At 45.0% G+C, this 16,515-nt stretch overlaps 1 protein-coding gene and 1 long non-coding RNA gene across 2 annotated transcripts in view; one reads left to right on the top strand and one right to left on the bottom strand.

Moving 5' to 3' along the window:
• Window positions 1–266: 266 nt before the first annotated feature.
• Window positions 267–8,064, bottom strand: LOC142578599 (uncharacterized). The gene is made up of 3 exons (XR_012827270.1): window positions 7,881–8,064; window positions 7,726–7,801; window positions 267–1,815 (listed from the first exon to the last, which is right to left on the bottom strand). It is a non-coding gene; the product is annotated as an uncharacterized LOC142578599 (long non-coding RNA).
• A 1,955-nt stretch (window positions 8,065–10,019) lies between these two features.
• LOC142578598 (methylmalonic aciduria type A protein, mitochondrial-like) overlaps window positions 10,020–16,515 on the top strand; it is a 64,849-nt gene continuing 58,353 nt past the window's right edge. The window contains exons 1-2 of the mRNA XM_075687992.1: window positions 10,020–10,468; window positions 10,533–10,655. Coding sequence (XP_075544107.1) covers window positions 10,171–10,468; window positions 10,533–10,655 — 421 coding nt within the window. The 5' untranslated portion in view covers window positions 10,020–10,170. The remainder of the gene's footprint in view (window positions 10,469–10,532; window positions 10,656–16,515) is intronic.

Genomic DNA, 16,515 nt, shown 5'->3' with positions numbered 1-16,515 from the left:
GCAATCAAGTTCCTATCCTCCCCCTTCACTTTCCATCACCACCTGGCTCGACTGGCTTGGCGCTGAAGGTGAAGAAGAACAGCGTCGACTGGCCACCCAGGCGGTCGATATGCTCGGCCTGTAATTTTTGGCTGAATAAAAGTCTTATACTACTACTACTACTACTACTTTGCCTTTCGTTTCTGTACTATCAAGTTCAAGTACACATGTACTTTATCACTGTACAAGTAAAATGGCTTCAAGGCTTTTGCTGGGCATTCAACAGTCACTATTTATTCCTATAAACCTTCCTGCATGTGAAGGCAAAAGAAACTTTATTAATTCATGCTGGAAGTATAAAAAGACAGTTATTTGCACAGAAAATGTTTATTTTGAGCACCGAGGTTCTTGCTGATGTAGATATGGTGCTGGCTCCCTCCTTGCCCGAAGCATGTGCTTGCTGTACACAGCACCAGATGATGGCTTCCTAGGTCAAAAGATCAAATTGAAATAAGAGGCATTTTGTTTAGCTCCGGAAAGAGAAAGCAGGATTGAGACATTAACATGTATAAAAAATACTTGCCTAAAGAAAAATTAATACACAAGCAAATTCACTAAAGAGGTTCACTTTCAAGAGCAAAAGTATGGTTACGATGAAAATTACAAGGAAGCTTCACTGCTCATTGAGGTTTCGGTTCAGTAGTTGTTGAGCCACGAGGGTTAGCATGCTACATCTTGCATATTATGTTTTGTAGAACAATATTGCACTTTGAACAATGTAGTACCTATTTAAATGAACTGACAAGGAACGCTGAAACGCCAGGCTAGTTTGGTCTGCACAAGATATGATACAGACACTGTACTGCATTCATTTAGTGTTTTTGTCACTGATCTCATGCACAAAGGTCATTCACACCTATCCTACATGAAATGCAGCTACTTCTTTGAAGCTTCATCTAGTCCTTGAATTTGCTGCATGCTTATGTCTAAGGGAGTTTGTTTGGTTCCTGTTAATGTAGTACATCTAAGCAACTGCTATCAAATGCCCATAGTGTTCCCTTGCATGTACAAAACATTTTTGGCCCTTTCAATGCACAATACTCATTACATTTGACACTTGGGGCTCGTGCAAGGCGCCATTTAGTATTATATGCTTGTCCACATCTGATAATACCTTCATAGCTGGGTCATTCCCATGCCAAATGCCTTGGTTATTACTGTGACCATCTCACACTTTTCCTTTAGAATCTTCTTGTCCACTTTTAAGGAAGCATCCCACGACACAATGTCTCCATCCTAGTGGTGCTATGGAGTTAACTTATGTGCTAGTTGTAGCAGATGATGTCAACTGAAGGCCACTGAAGATAAAACTCTCTGCGAGAATTCCTTTTGCACAAAAAATGCAAACAATACAGAATAGTCAAAATGTAGTTATCTGGCAAGACTGGCTGCATCCATCATCTTTGTTTGGTGCAATTCTGAGGTGGCTCCCTGTTACAAGACGCTTGGCGATTATTGCCATGTGACTGTTCGGGACTTTATAAAACACAAGAATTGCCTTACTCCGGCCTTTGTGCAGCGGCCAACGTTATTATTCGTCCATTCGCACCGTGTACTGTTCGTGTGTCCATAGACTAAATTCTTCACCACATTGCTTTTGCGGTATTTCGTGAGTGACCCATGAACTCATCTTGGGGTGGGACTTCTTATCTTTGGCGTTCGCTTCTATCTCTTGTCGTCAGCACCTCACACAACTGGATGCCACTGGCAGTTCTCTTCCTAACCTCGAAGAACGCATTTGTCTCATCACCTCTTCCGATTGCGTTCTTTGGCCACCTAGAGAAGAGATTATAGGTGTCAACTCCTGTAACATTGTGGATGGCGGCGTATTCATTCTACCCTATGACCATACCCTATCTCGAGCAATTCTGATTACCCCTGGCCTTATTCGCTTCTCTGAGGGGTCTGCATTGCTTACTGCAATAAACCAAATCGAACCCCAACTGTTGCCTCGTGGGTCAACTGTCACTTGAGCTGTTGACACTCATGTCGTTGCAATTGTCACGAAGACAGCTCAGTGTGTTCTTGCGTCTATTACTGTGCGCTGAACAAAATCGTGCGCAAAGATGTTTACCCCGTGTCACGGATGGATGATGCACTAGATTCACTCCACGGTGCTGAATATATTTCTAGCCTTGACTTTAGACCAGGCTACTGGCAAATACCGACGTCCAAATCCGACAAAGCAAAAACGACATTTGCTACCCCTGATGGGCTCTACGAGTTCAGTGCGATGCCTTTTGGACTCTGCAATGTGCCTGCCACATTCGAACGCATGATCGATAAGTCTTGTGTGGCTTGAAATGGAAAACCTGTCTGTGCTATCTCGACGACATTGTGTTTTCAACCATGTTCTCACAACATTTGCAACATCTTGATGAAGTCCTTGCCTGTCTTGCAAATGCTGGTTTGCAGCTCAGCACACGCACACGTGCGCATGCACACACACACACGCACACACACACAAATGCAGTTTGGCCAGCAAGGCCATCAAAGTTCTGGGGCACATAGTCAGCAAAGAAGGTATTCAACCGGACCCCGAGAAGCTTACTGCCATCCTCGAATTTTGTGTCCACTGCGTCAAAAAGACATGCACAGTTTTCCTGGACTTGCTTCTTCCGACACTTCATATGCAACTTCGTTACGTTTACGTCCCCGCTCCATCAACTCCTCGCCAGTAATGCGCCCTTTGTTTCGTCCGACGAATGTGAACATGCTTTCCTGCTTTTGCAACATGCCCCGACGTCAGACCCAGTACTGTGCCACTTTGATCCGACCGCGCCCACCATCTTTCACACCGACGCTAGCTGTCAGTCTCGGTGCCATTCTACTGCAATGTGACAACACATTCCGCGAACGAGTAATTGCTTATGCTAGTCGTGCACTAACCAGTGCAGAAAATTACTACACCATAACCAAGCAGGAGTGCCTTGCTGTTGGGCAGTGCAAAAATTTCACCCATGTCTTCATGGCCGCCATTTCACAGTCGTTACCGACCATAACACACTGTGCTGGCTTTCATCGCTAAAGAATTTATCAGGTCACCTGGGTTGCTGTGTGCTTCACCTACAGGAGTACGATTTCAATCTCACCTACAGGGCTGCAAAGAAGCATCAAGACACCAATGTTCTCTCTTGCTACCCTCTGCCGAATCATGACGATTCACCATAACCTCTCCATGATTGTGTACGTCCCGAGTCCTCTTCATCGGCTTTACCCATTGTAACCCTCGAATGGCTAAGACATGACAGCCCATCTGTCCTTGTGTCCCACTAACGCGTCGACCCATACTGCTGAACTATTCTCCAACGCATGGAAGATTCTTCGTCGCCTCCAAATGCCAGACTTCGTCGACAACTTAATCAATTCAAGCTGCACAATGGGGTTTTACATCGTAACATTTATCAGATCGATGGCAACAAATGGGTACCGGTCATACCATGTTCTCTGCAATGTGAGGTGCTTGAAGCCTTTCACGATCATGCGACGACTGGTCATCTAGGCTACCACAAGACTTACAACAGAATATGAAGTCGCTGCTCCTGGCCTGGCCCATCTTCAGCCGTTGCGAAGTATGTTGCACCCTGCGTTCATTGTCAAAGCAAACCCAACAGCTCCTTCTGGCTCTTTACAACCTCTGCATTGTCCCGCTTCGCCTTTTGAAGTAGTTGGAATAGACTTGTACGGTCCTCTTCCCATGACCTTACATGGAAATTGTTGGATTGCAATGGCCATAGACCAACACGCTATGCGGAGACAGCATCTCTACCATCCGGGACTGCTGCTGAAATCGCCAATTTCTTTCTACACAACATTATCTTACACTGCAGCGCTCCGCGCGTTCTCCTCAGTGACCGCAGCAGTCTTCCTCTCTTCTTTCCTTACGGAAGTTCTGTGCGCCTCTAACACAATTTGCAAGACGACTTCCAGTTACCATCCGCAGACCAAAAAGGTTGACGGAGTGTTTTCACCATACCCTCTCTGACATTATTGCGATGTACGTACATCCACCCTGGCCACACGAACGGGGATGCAATCCTGCTGTTCATGACATTCGCCTATAACATGGCTACGCAACGTACTACTGGCTTTTAACATTTTTGCTTCATCTATGGCTGTTCACCAAGTTTCATTCTTGATGTATCATTCCTTTCGACTCCTGTACCCCCATCAGTTCCTTTCTTGGAACAGTTTGTGTCTCGCCTCGCAGAGTGCAGACGCCTCGCCCTGCTTAACACCGGCGTCTCCCAGGACGCTCGCAAGTTTCGTTATGACTGGACCCACTGTGCTGTGACTTTTTCTCCTGGTGACGAAGTTCTTTGGACTCCTGTGTGCATTCCTGGCTTATGCAAAAAATTTCTCGTGTTTTATTCGACTTTCCACGGTCATTGAGCAGACATCACCTGTCAATTACCATGTCTCGCTTGTTAGAACGCCACCCGATTCCCGTTGCTGTGGCACAGAGATAGTGCATGTCTCCCGCTTAAAATCAAATACTTGACGCATTTTATAGTACTTACGCGCTGCCAGGCGGCCGCTTCCACAGTGAGAGAGAATTAGCATGGGCACAACACATGCCTGACTTTCAACTTCATCATCTGCACATCTTTTCCATCTGCATATATCATCACCAGCAGCACAGTTTAATCCTCGAGGTAGCAGTCCGAGCTTGGCTGGAATAAAGCAGTTCCTTACGATACATATATATATATATATATATATATACATATTTCTTGGACTTCAAGAAACTTCGCTTGACCTCGAAGACTTGAGCACTGAAGTGACGGCGCTAAGTATATACAAGACCTCATAGTAGGAGACAGTTCAATTTCACAGCCTGAGTCCCGTTGCTGGTGTAATCTTCCTCCGTGTAATTGTCGCATCCTTGGCTATCACTAACACTGCTTCGCCTTTCTGGAAAACTGCAGCCTCTCTTATTTTTCTGCTAGTCCGAGCATAAGTGCTGCCGCACATGACTGCTGTTGATTCTGATTTCGAGTGAATCTGGCTTGGCTTCATTACGGTTACTGAGTGAATTATAGAGAGAGAGAAATAAAAGAGAGGAAAGGCAGAGAGGTTAACCAGACACATGTCCGTTTTTCTACCCTGCACTGGGGAAAGGGGTATAGGGATGAAGAGAGAGAGTGTTCCACAGCTATCATGCACTAAGATTTAAAAAAAAAAAAAAACAGTTCCGTTACTCGAAGAAAACCTAGTGCATATTGTTTCCAGTAAAGTGGAGTAGTAGCCAGTAATTCTTTCGTTACTGAGATTTAATTTGGTAATTACAATTATCTAACTCGAGAAGTACTCTCATAATTTTCAAAGTGTCAATGAGGCATTTGTTGGCATCCCAAAATGACATCTAACTGCAGTGTTTTCAGCCACATACTAATTGCGTACAATTTTACCGACTGGAAAATAACCTCACGAACTATGAAAAACACCATGTGAGTGAACTCTCACCCGCATCATAAAGCAGTGCCCTCAAATAAGCTGATTGAAAGTAACTGCATTGCCTATCGCGAACCCGAAGAGACAGCGCACCACCTTGATAATGGTACGGAAGGAGCCCCAACAGCAGGTTTCGCAGCTTCGCAGCTACTCCTTTCTCTCTACATCACACTTATTATCTCTCTCTCAAGGCCGACTGATAAATGATAACAAAAGCACCTTGATAACGCAGCCAAAGTGCAGCTCTGACCACACACGAAATGTGAAGAGCAATGTAATAGGCACAGAATGTTTCAAAATCCAGACTTTGCTCGCACCGCATCGAAAGAGTGCGGGCGAAGTTATATTTCACACCAGAAACTTGCTTCGGACCAAAGCCAATATAAAGTGAGCGTCTTATTTTTCATGAAAGTGTATACGTGCTGCAAAAACAGGTTCGTGTCAACAAATAAAAGCGAAATAAACACACTGGAAAGCGACCAACTTGTAGAGAAAAGGCAAAACCAATGCGTTCACGAAATTAAATATACCGCTTCTATGAGCCGAACTGGCAATCAGAATGTCGGCACACACACACACACACAGACAAAAAAAAAAAAAAAAAAACTGTGTGCTCTTACTATCTATTAATTCATAAGCCCCGTTGAACATCAGCCTAGCGGACGTGTTCAAATAGGTCTCCTTTTGCAGCTACGCAGTACTGTCTATTTTATCACACCTTTAGTGGCTTTCTTGATGACCGATGCCGGAATTCTATGGCAGACATCCATTATCCTTACCTTGAACTAATCTGACATTCGTCTAATCTGACGTCCGGCACAATCTTTCATATAACCCCAAAGAAAGAAACTTAACGGAGAGAGGTCAGGTGACCTAGCCGGCCTATTTACAGGTTCGTGCCTTCCAATCTATTTGAAAAGTAGCACCCAACCAGTTTCGTGCTCGGCTGCTGCTGCATGCAGGTGGCCCATCTTGCTGATACAGCAGAAGTGGAAGATGTGACAGCGGGACTTTGCTGAGAAACTCATCAACCACTCCTTCAAGGATATTGTTCACATAACGCTGTCCAGTCAGTGCGTGATTGAAGATGGTACTGATTATTGCACTGGCGTAAATTCCAAACCACACATTGAGCAACCACTGGTACTGGCGCCGATTGCGCTGTACTTAATGTAGATTGGAGTCCCTCCAATAGTCTGCGTGAATGACAATGAATGTATATATGATGGCACCTACACTGTTCTTTTGCGCAAACTCATCATGCCACAGGTTCTTAGTGTCAAGATGTAAAACTTACCAGACCCAGCTTGTCAGTTAACAATATACACTATAGAATTAACGTCTAAGGTTATCACTAAGAGGAGTGCTAAAACCCCTTAATGCTTACATTAGGACCAGAATTCACAAGTGGCTGTAATATCAACTTGTAAGCGCTCAGAGGGTTCCTGAAGCATTGTTGAGCACATGAACATAACTTCCAGCCGGGATATACACGTGCGATGGGGGACAATGTCACACTCTTAAAAGTCACTCGTTACAAAGCAATACACAACACCCTTTCTCACAAAACCTTATAACACTAGTAAAATTTGTTGGCCACGTTTCGATTTATCCTACTTTGAAGCAAGCACATAAAGAGAACATCCCAGTCTTCATCCACGATTAAATCACCACTATTAAATGGACCCACCATAAGGGTTATTTGGCAACAGCATGTGTATGTCCATGCTTGTATCGTTTATTGATTGTCCCGCTCTAGTAGAATGGACGACCACGCAGCCTGATCATGCACTTTGTAATGAAGCTTCTTTCTAGAAAATCACAAATACCGACCGCATACACAACCTTTGTAACATCTGCACAGAGCACTCGAGCGTTACGCTGCGGAGAAAGGTTACCAGAGAATGGCTGTTGACAGCGCAGCGATATTGCTATGTAAAGGCTCATATTACTATGTAAACGAACGCTGTTTCCCGCGCGTGCAATGACGCCGCAAAGCACTCATTTAGCGACTTCCTTCACTACCGCCCTTAGTCGGCGGACGGCAGACCTGAACCATGTGTCAGGAATGTGCGTTTACATTGCGAGATAAATGATGAATACTCTTTATTTTCTCTAAACAATTGCGCGCACATGACGCACTTGGGTCATCTGCCATTTGCACATTCTGCCGTGTAGCAGCACCGTAACCAGGTAATGTTTCGTTTAAGTGATTGTGAAAAAGGCTCTTACCAGTACAATGTAGCACTGGTTGATCGGTGCGGCGGTCCGCGGGATGCGTCACAAGGAAAATAAGCTGGTAAGGAACCTGGAAATGAAGTATCAGGCAGCCGAAAGCGTAGGTTTGCATAGTAGAGGCACATCGAATGGAAAAGTGAAGTACTTACGATAGCTTACGCTAGCACAAGCCCCAAAAAATAAACGATCCACATCTTTGTCCAGTTGTTCGAGCGTAGCTCACCTTTGAGCTTGCCATTCTGGCGCCAAAAACCAAAGACGGATGTGACATCACGGACACGAAAAACAAAGAATAAATGCGACATCCCGGACGTGACGTTTGGGTGAACCTAACGCCTGCGTTCTGTCTACCGGGTGAACGCAGACACTTTCCGTTTCGTCTGTCACAATGATTCATTTTCTACTAGAACAGCACGTGAAAAGCTGTTTTAGCTTTATTATTGCTCGAAAACATGTTTTGTTTAACTATGAGAACTTGTTATTGTGTGTACGACTACATGTTACGTAAAAAGTATCAGCGGGCCGCTAAAGTTGGAGAACAGACGACAAGGTTCGCGCTCGCGTTGAAACAGTTGGGCGTCTGTTCTTGCTTTTCTTCGCTTGGTCATGCATCGTGGGTGAGTAAAGATGTAATATGCGTGAATGGAAACATTTTATGAAGATTTTACTTTGAGAACGCGTTATTTGCGTAGCTATATCCACGTTTTAGACGAAGCCTCTTACAACACCAGCCAACACGAGCCTCGCAGACACATATACCGTCATTCCCATGACGGCACGGTGCCCCCTTAAGAAACTCCCATAGACGGTGGCGCCAGATTACCCTCTAGGTATTATAGTGAGAAACTCTATGGGCGGCTGCATGCATACATAGAGAGAGCAAAGAAACTCTATGGCCGATGCTCTATGGCTATACAGGGTGGCCATCTAGCGACCCTACTGTGACATATAGTTAATGTAGGGTTGCTGCTTTCTTCTGTTATATTTGTTTGTCATCAGCGCAGCAGGATATTATAAATTTTTCTCGCCTTTTCTTCTTTATTTTGCATTAAAAATGCGCAAATGTTCGTTTGTCGCACCGTGGCTGCATTTTTGGCTAAGAATTAAAGCGTTTGCCGCAGTTGGCGACAGTTTTTGTTCAGGGGTGGTTACAACATGTTTAATTTAAAAAAATTTTGGCAGAAGTTTTGCCTACGTTTTGGGATTTTTTGACCACTTTTTCTTCCAAAGACCTGGCAACCCTGATGGTAGGTTCTTTGACGTTTATACATAGGAGGGATCGCCAGCCGTTTGTGCGCAGGCGCTAGTAAAAGCGGGCGTGAGAGAGTAAATCTGGGGTATTTTGCTCCTTGAATACATGATTCTGCCTAGGCACAACGGAGGTTTCTTAGCGCGTGTTGTATGCGTTTGTCCCCTAGACGGGGTGCGATCGAGCCTATCCGCCGCTGGCTGCTCGCGCGAGCAGGGGGCACGGACGCCCCGTTTGGTGATGGCTGTGTCTGCAAGGTTCTGACTGGCGTTTTACAAGTCGCGGATCGCTTTTTTCGTCGCGACGATAGATTGGATTTTTTACTAGCACTGCTCCAGGAAGGCACATGTAAGCTGCAAACGGAGGCCTCAGGAGAGCACCTGAGGTTATAATAAAGCAGGCGGCGCAGGATCTCCAGGGCACCTGAGGGGTAGTGGGTGGATAAAAGCTGGAAGCAGAGCATCCCGTGGTCTGGCGCCGCGGAGGCCGAAGCGTGCCAGGGGGTGTTCGCATAAAAAATTGGCTGTCCGTGATAGCGGACAGCCGATCTTATACACCCCTGGCACGCGCAGGCCTCGGCGAGCTCAAACCTACGGACCAGTCTAGCTTTGGTGTTCTGGAGGCGCCTCCAATAATGCGAACTAATGACACATAACAATTAGTAAAAAAAACACGATTGAATAAGTATAATTACGTCCAGCCGCCAAATTGTGACGCTAAGTTCCGCACTACCGCGCCCCGCGACTTCTGCAGCACCAGTCAGAACTTTGCCTCCGAAGGTACGTCGGACAGACTTTGCACGAGCGCCACAGGTGCGATACAGTCTGTCTGACACAGCGGTCGCCAAATCGAGCGTTTCACCTATCTTACCGCAACGGCAGCCAGCGTCCGAACCCCGCTTCGCAATGCCGGCACGCCTAGGGACAAACGCCTACAGCAGGCGCGAAGAAACCTCCTCCGTAGTGCCTGGCAGAGTGGAGTCATGTGGAGTCGTCGAGTCGTATTCAAGGAGCAAAATTCCCCATATTTTCTCTCTAGCGCCTGCTCTTACTTGCGCCTGCGCACAAATGGCTGGCGATCCACCAAATGAACCTCTCGTCCTTGCTTCGAGTTTTCTGCAGTCCAACAAGTTTTAACTTATTTCCCCAGTTTCTCTATTACTTTACATGGCCTGACCTCTAAGAAAAGGCATGCTACTCGTCCAAGTTACCTCCAGAGTTTTGCGGGCCATGCCTAAACCGCTACGCCAGCTTAATACGAAACGCGGAAGTTGTGTGTCCGCTGCCACGGAGGCCATCGAATCGGAGCGTATTCGAAGACTTTTCGATGGACTTACAGCAGGTGACCGGGCTTCGCTAGCGCAGTCAATCACACTTGTCGAATCTACAGCTCGGAAGGACCATGACGAGGCGCAGGAATTGCTACAGCTAGTTCTTCAAGAGAACAAGGGGCGCAGAAAAGCCCACCAGCTGGGTTCGTTTCGTATAGGTACGAGACACAGTGTTTACTTGTCCCGGAAATTCTCTTAACTGATGCTTTCTATTTAACAAAGGCCTCACGGGGCCGCCTGGAACTGGGAAGTCGACGTTTATTGAAACTTTCGGCAAATTCCTCACTGGTTCTGGTCACAAAGTTGCGGTGCTCACAGTGGATCCGTCCTCGGCAGTGACAGGGGGTAAGCTGTTTTCTGGCCTAAGCCGTACTGTGTATTCCTAAATGTGTTCAATGTTGACAGCAAATGCCGTGCCTAATGTAGAATTTGTGATTACGTGCAAGGGTTTGAAATCGAGTTAACTGGGAAGTACATAGCAGTAGGAGAGGTTACGTTTTGTATGGACAGGGACAACTGCTCACAGAGCATGGACTGCTGGTGCTTCTGCTATCTTGTGTCTGTATTTCATGCAATGAATGCTGTCCTCTAATACCGGTGCCACTTTTGATCGCGACTGAGACCGTTCCGGGTAGAAATTCTCGACCGCGATTGGCTCCCTTCATAGAGTTTTTCAATAAATATCCCAGATGAAACTGTGGCGCTAATGTCTGCGGGGGTGCTCCTGAGCGTTGCCTCAACCTATATGGGACTGATGGGAAGTACGGGCGTCGGATTGACTTTGATCATTAGACTAGCGGCGTTTGCTCGCGGCGCAGTAAAAGAAGGCATACTCATATTATTGCGTGAAACCCAATTTTATTTCTGCAGTATATTATATAACGTACAACACATTACATGAGCTTTGCATGACTTTGAAATTGAAGCACAGTTTGCCACATAGTTTCTCACTATAACACCGAAAGCAAACTCTGGCACCAGTGTCTATGGGAGTTTCCTAAGGGGCACTGTGCCATCCTGGGAATGATGGTATATGTGTCTGCGAGGCTTGTGTTGGCTGGTATTGTAAGAGGCTTCATCTAAAAGCTGGGTATGGCTACACAAATAATGCGTTCTTAAAGTAAGATCTTCATAAAATGTTTCCATTGACGTATATTACATCTTCCAGTAAACTTTACTCACCTACAATGCATAACCAAGCAAAGAAAAGCAAGACCTGATGACAAATTGTTCCAAAGCGAGCACGAATCTTGTCATCTGTCTTCCAACTTTAACGGCCCGCTGATACTTCTTACTTTTCATATAATTGTACATGCAACAACAAGTGCTCATAGTTAAACAAAACAAGTTCTTGTGTAATAATAAAGCTAAAGCAGCCTTTTACGTGCTGTTTTAGTAGAAAATTAATCATTGTGACAGACAGAACGGTGCTTGCCTGGCTCTCTGAGAACGATGCCATTCTAATGTCGCAATACACCGGCATTTTCATGCATACCACAGTGCAGCAGCGCCAGATTTTCCTCTAAATAATATAGTGTAAGATTTGTCGGAGGATCTTGCCGCTGCCACCATATGTAAGATTTGGAGTCGGGCTTGTAGGACGATCGGAGGAACTTGGAGCGACAGGACTAGGCGAGCAGGATTTATTTACATTATTTACATTTGAACATGGGATACATTTACACAGTCTAGCGTGACTCCCAAATGGAGCCCGCAAGACAAAGCATACAGCAAACGAGCACACAGCTCACGAGTACGTTGACGAGCACGAGCACTCACTAGCCGCCGACAACAGCTGGTTATATCCACTTCGTGTTCCCTAGATCCCTAGGTGAGGCAAAATGTTCGACGTCAGCGTAAACAAGCCGCCTCTCTGCGGGACGTTTTACAAACACACACATGCACACACAGGTTTCAGTGTCCCCTCCGTGGGTAGACGACTTTTGCAGCGCAGTCGTTGTGGTGTCCATTGTCTGGTGTCTTGAAAAGCGCATGGGGAGGTTCCACCAATTACCTCCCCTCGAGAACTCCCCTGAGCTGACCCTTGCTGCGTGGCTGCCGGTTCTCCGCAGTTCTCTGAAGTAAGTTCATGGTTGGTTTAGCGCTGTCCTCACTGGTTCTCTGAATGGCGCCCCCACCGCGTGTGGATCGAAACACGTGTAGCGGGCTGAAATAACCTGCACGTTGCCACCTCGGCAGGCCATTCCTAACAATAGTGAGAAACTCTATGGTTTGTCACCAGGGCACACCAGGATACGCTTTCTTCTGCAATTCTGTTCCCGATTTAACGCTAGAGAATAATTTCATATTTATTTTACAACAGCAATAACAACCGTGCATGTACTTATATAAAAATACTCAAGTATTTATGGAAATAAAAATTTTTTATGGTGAGAAAATGTTGCGCCTTTAAGAGGAATGCTACAAGTGTCGTCTGCTATGATGCCTGCTCACTGCGAATGAGATATTTTTTTCGCAGAGGACAGGCACTTGCGAACTCTCTCGCTTTGTTGAAAGGCTGCGTCGGTAGTCATGATTGCTGAAAGTCTTCAAGTACTTTTAAGCGCATCTGCTGCAGTGCTAGCTGGGACGCCTGTGGCCTACTAGTGGCCTCCTTGTCAAGCCACTGGAAGTGCAGCTGTCTATGTCTTGTATCAGTAGTGCTTTCCTTTTGCTCTTATGAAATTTCATAAAGCACGTAATGTTACAGCACCAACCTAACACACCATTCAAGGTCAGAACGGTCAAAACACGTTCCTTCAACGTTTACGATGCCGCCGCTTCCTCATCAGCGCTTCGACACCACACCACGACACAAACATCGGCCCAGCCACTGGCCCAGCATGCTATTGCCACTTCGAGCAACAGAACAAAGGCAGAGAAATTTGCGTCGCACCGTCCCACTGAGGGTTATAGCAATTGCACTTGGAGCAAAACCAAAACTGCGAAAAAAAATACCTGTAGACTAGTTCGCCAGTCAACAAAATACCAATCCGTAGCCTGTACTTCCCATCATTCCTATGATGGTGGAACGATCGCAGTGCCAGAGTTCCCTCTAGTTATAGTGATATGAAACTTTATGGTTCCCTCCCACAGCTTGCGCAGAGGAGCCAATTGCAAGGAATAAATGCTAACCCGATTGGGCTTGATCATGATCGAAAGTGCCCCGTGTGACACCAGTGTAAGAATCAACAGGCATAGGCTGGCTTGGGGCACGCTGCTCGATGCGGTGTAAGGAGAGTGAATGCTGGCAGCTGTGCAAGTGAATACTGGCAGCTGTGCGCAAACGGTGTACATAAGACATGCATGCATCCCTGCCAAATATACATTTTGACAGCGGGAATAAGCGCATAGGAAAAGATACCTCAGATTCTAAAAACTTGGATTGACAACCTACCAGGCAGAAGTGAAGGAAGCTGTAAGCACGTTTTTCAGACAGCGGTCATCTGCTAGCTGTTTGCTCTGGTGCTAGCAAAAATCTGCTGAAAGCTCAGTAAGCTCCAGGGCAGTTCGGGACTTCCAGTCCATGAAAAACGAAGCACGATTCTGGCAGCTCTCAGTCTGGTGTGTGGAGCTTCTGAAGCTGTCCAGGAATGTTCGGGACAGATAATTGAAGAGCCTCAGTGATGTCCTATGTTTTACGGGATATCTATGTGCTGCCCAGGCAGAAAAGGCAGTAGGTTTAAAGAAAGTATTTTGGGTGAAAATAGGGTTTATGAGTGATCCCAGCAGGCTTTGAATGTTTGGCAGTGCGTAGTGATTGTTTTTTACAGGCCATTACAAGGGCAGCAAAAGCACTTCTGGAATTTATTTTCATGGACGCACTGTTATTTTCTCCAGTACTATATAATCATGGCAGAGATCAACACTGAGCTTCCACCAAAATATGTTTATGCATTGATGACACTGCTGTCTACTTGTGGTTACCCGACAAGTGCACAGTGCAACATTACTGGACATCATGTATCACAAATTCCAACCCACTAGAAACCAAATGTAGTTCCAGGACATGGGATCTGTATGACCGTTCACTGGTTTTTTGTTTCTCACCTGTGATAATGGACATAAAGTCTACAAAAAAAAAGATGTTCTTCTGGTGTAATGTAAATAGAGACACAAACAAGAACCTTGTTCTTCCAGTTTGGATTGACGTATACACAAAAAAATTTAGTCTTAAATTTATTATATCAATGCCATGAGATTGTGTAAAACTAAAAAACGCACAAAGTTTTTCTATACATTTTTTTTGCCTTTAAGAGCACCTTTTAACACCTAGCAAGTGACATAAACTGTCGTTTCATCAATGTGGGTGCATGCCGCGCATACCACAGTAGTTCCCAAAATAACAAAATTGTTATTTTGTGAATGTTACAGTGCTGTGTAATTATATATCGCCTTCCTGACAGTGCCGAGATAGCTAATTTAATAAGTAGCGCCCGTCTACGTTGTGTTCCTTAATGTCCTGTCAATTTGTGCTGCACAAACTCAGTTTTCAATAACTTAATAAATTTGCTTAAAAATAAAGTTGTTCAAACAAAAATTTCAAACTCATATGTGAATATTAGAGAAAAGTGACCACTGAATACCGAATTGAATATTTTCTTTTTTATTACAACAACATGGAAAGACGAAGTTTTGTGTGTGGAAATCGTTGGTAAAAGAAAGATTGTGGCTTATACTATATACATTAACAAAGGCATGTAATACTGTGCACAGTTATATGTCCGGAGAACTGAGGACCTTATAAATGTTAAAGCTGCTTTCAGTTACATGGGGCTCCATGGCAATCACAGCATGGAAAGAAGAAAACAGCACATTACCTGATGCCCTCTGTTTGCTAAAGGAGAGAAGTGCACATTGTTTCAAAGGGATGTTAACATAGTGAGACTGGCCAAATAAGAAAACAAAAGCAAAATAAAAAATAAGATAAGAGAGAAAAGATAAATAAAAAGCAAGACAGTTTTATTGAATCACTGGAAATTATTGAGCACAAGTTATTTTCCCCATGCTCAGGAAGTGGTGCCCCTGCACGCAACAAATGCGGCTATCCTGCAGCAGAATCATTTTGGCACAGTCCTTGCACTCATTGTTTTGTTTCCCTCGAGACCTCAATAAGTGTTTTTAAAAACCTTATATGTTCGAAAATAACAAATGTTCGACGACTTCGAATAGTGAGTTCTTGAATCAATTAGCAGAGATGATTTGATTCATATTTGAAATCTTTAATATTCGCACACTTCTACTGAAAAGTAATGTTGCACCAGACATAGACGAGGTCATGGCAGCTGAAGTGAATGTCTGTTGGCGTCCAAGAATCTTGCGGCAATTGTAAGTTGCAAGGGTGACTCCAATTTATGGCGCAGACGTGCTGGTCTGTTTCATACTATTATCAGAACTTATAATTTTTAATATTTTAATGCAAATAGCATTCTTTGCCTACGTCAGCCATTTTGAGCCTTTCTATTTATCTAGCCTCTTATGCTGACCCAGTGGCTCAAGTTGTCTATCTGCTTGGGCCACTAGGTATGTACTCCTTGCCATGAAGCTGTCGTGGTAGTTCCATTACTGTCATTCCAGCTTCATGATACACTTTCGTCATGGCATCGTTGTCATGCCTTCTACCCCCACCCAGTGACCCAAGTTGTCTAATAGCTTGGTTAATCAGATACGAGCTCGTGTTTGTTGCGCCGCTGTCATTCCAGCTTTGTCATCTGACACTTTTAATGTTATCGTCGTCATGCCATGGTCGTCATACAATTGTCATGCATTTGTTGTCACCACTATAGTGGTGCCATCGTGCTCATTCAATCTTCATCATTCTAGCTTCATGATGTGACTGTTGTAACGCTGTGATCCATGCTTTCTACACTGACCCATTGGCCCTAATTGTCTAATAGCTTGGGCCACTAGGTATGTGCTCATGGTCTTGATGTTATCATGGTCGTTACATCGCCATCATTCCATCGTTGTCATACCGCCTTCATTGTTCCATCGACGTCAGTCCTTCTTCATCGTATTGTAATCATACTGTCATTTAATCATGATTATGCCACCCTTGTCACACCATCGTCTTCAGACAGTCACTATCATGCCTCCATTGTCAGACCGTCATTGTAATGCTGTCATTGTCATGCCATCATCATCACTCCCACTTCGTCATCCAACTCCTATGTTGTCGTCACGGTACAGTCATCGCCATCCCATT

Source organism: Dermacentor variabilis, chromosome 4 (genome assembly GCF_050947875.1).
Source record: "Dermacentor variabilis isolate Ectoservices chromosome 4, ASM5094787v1, whole genome shotgun sequence".
NCBI lineage: Eukaryota > Metazoa > Arthropoda > Arachnida > Ixodida > Ixodidae > Dermacentor > Dermacentor variabilis.
This window is presented reverse-complemented; position numbering and strand designations above follow the sequence as displayed.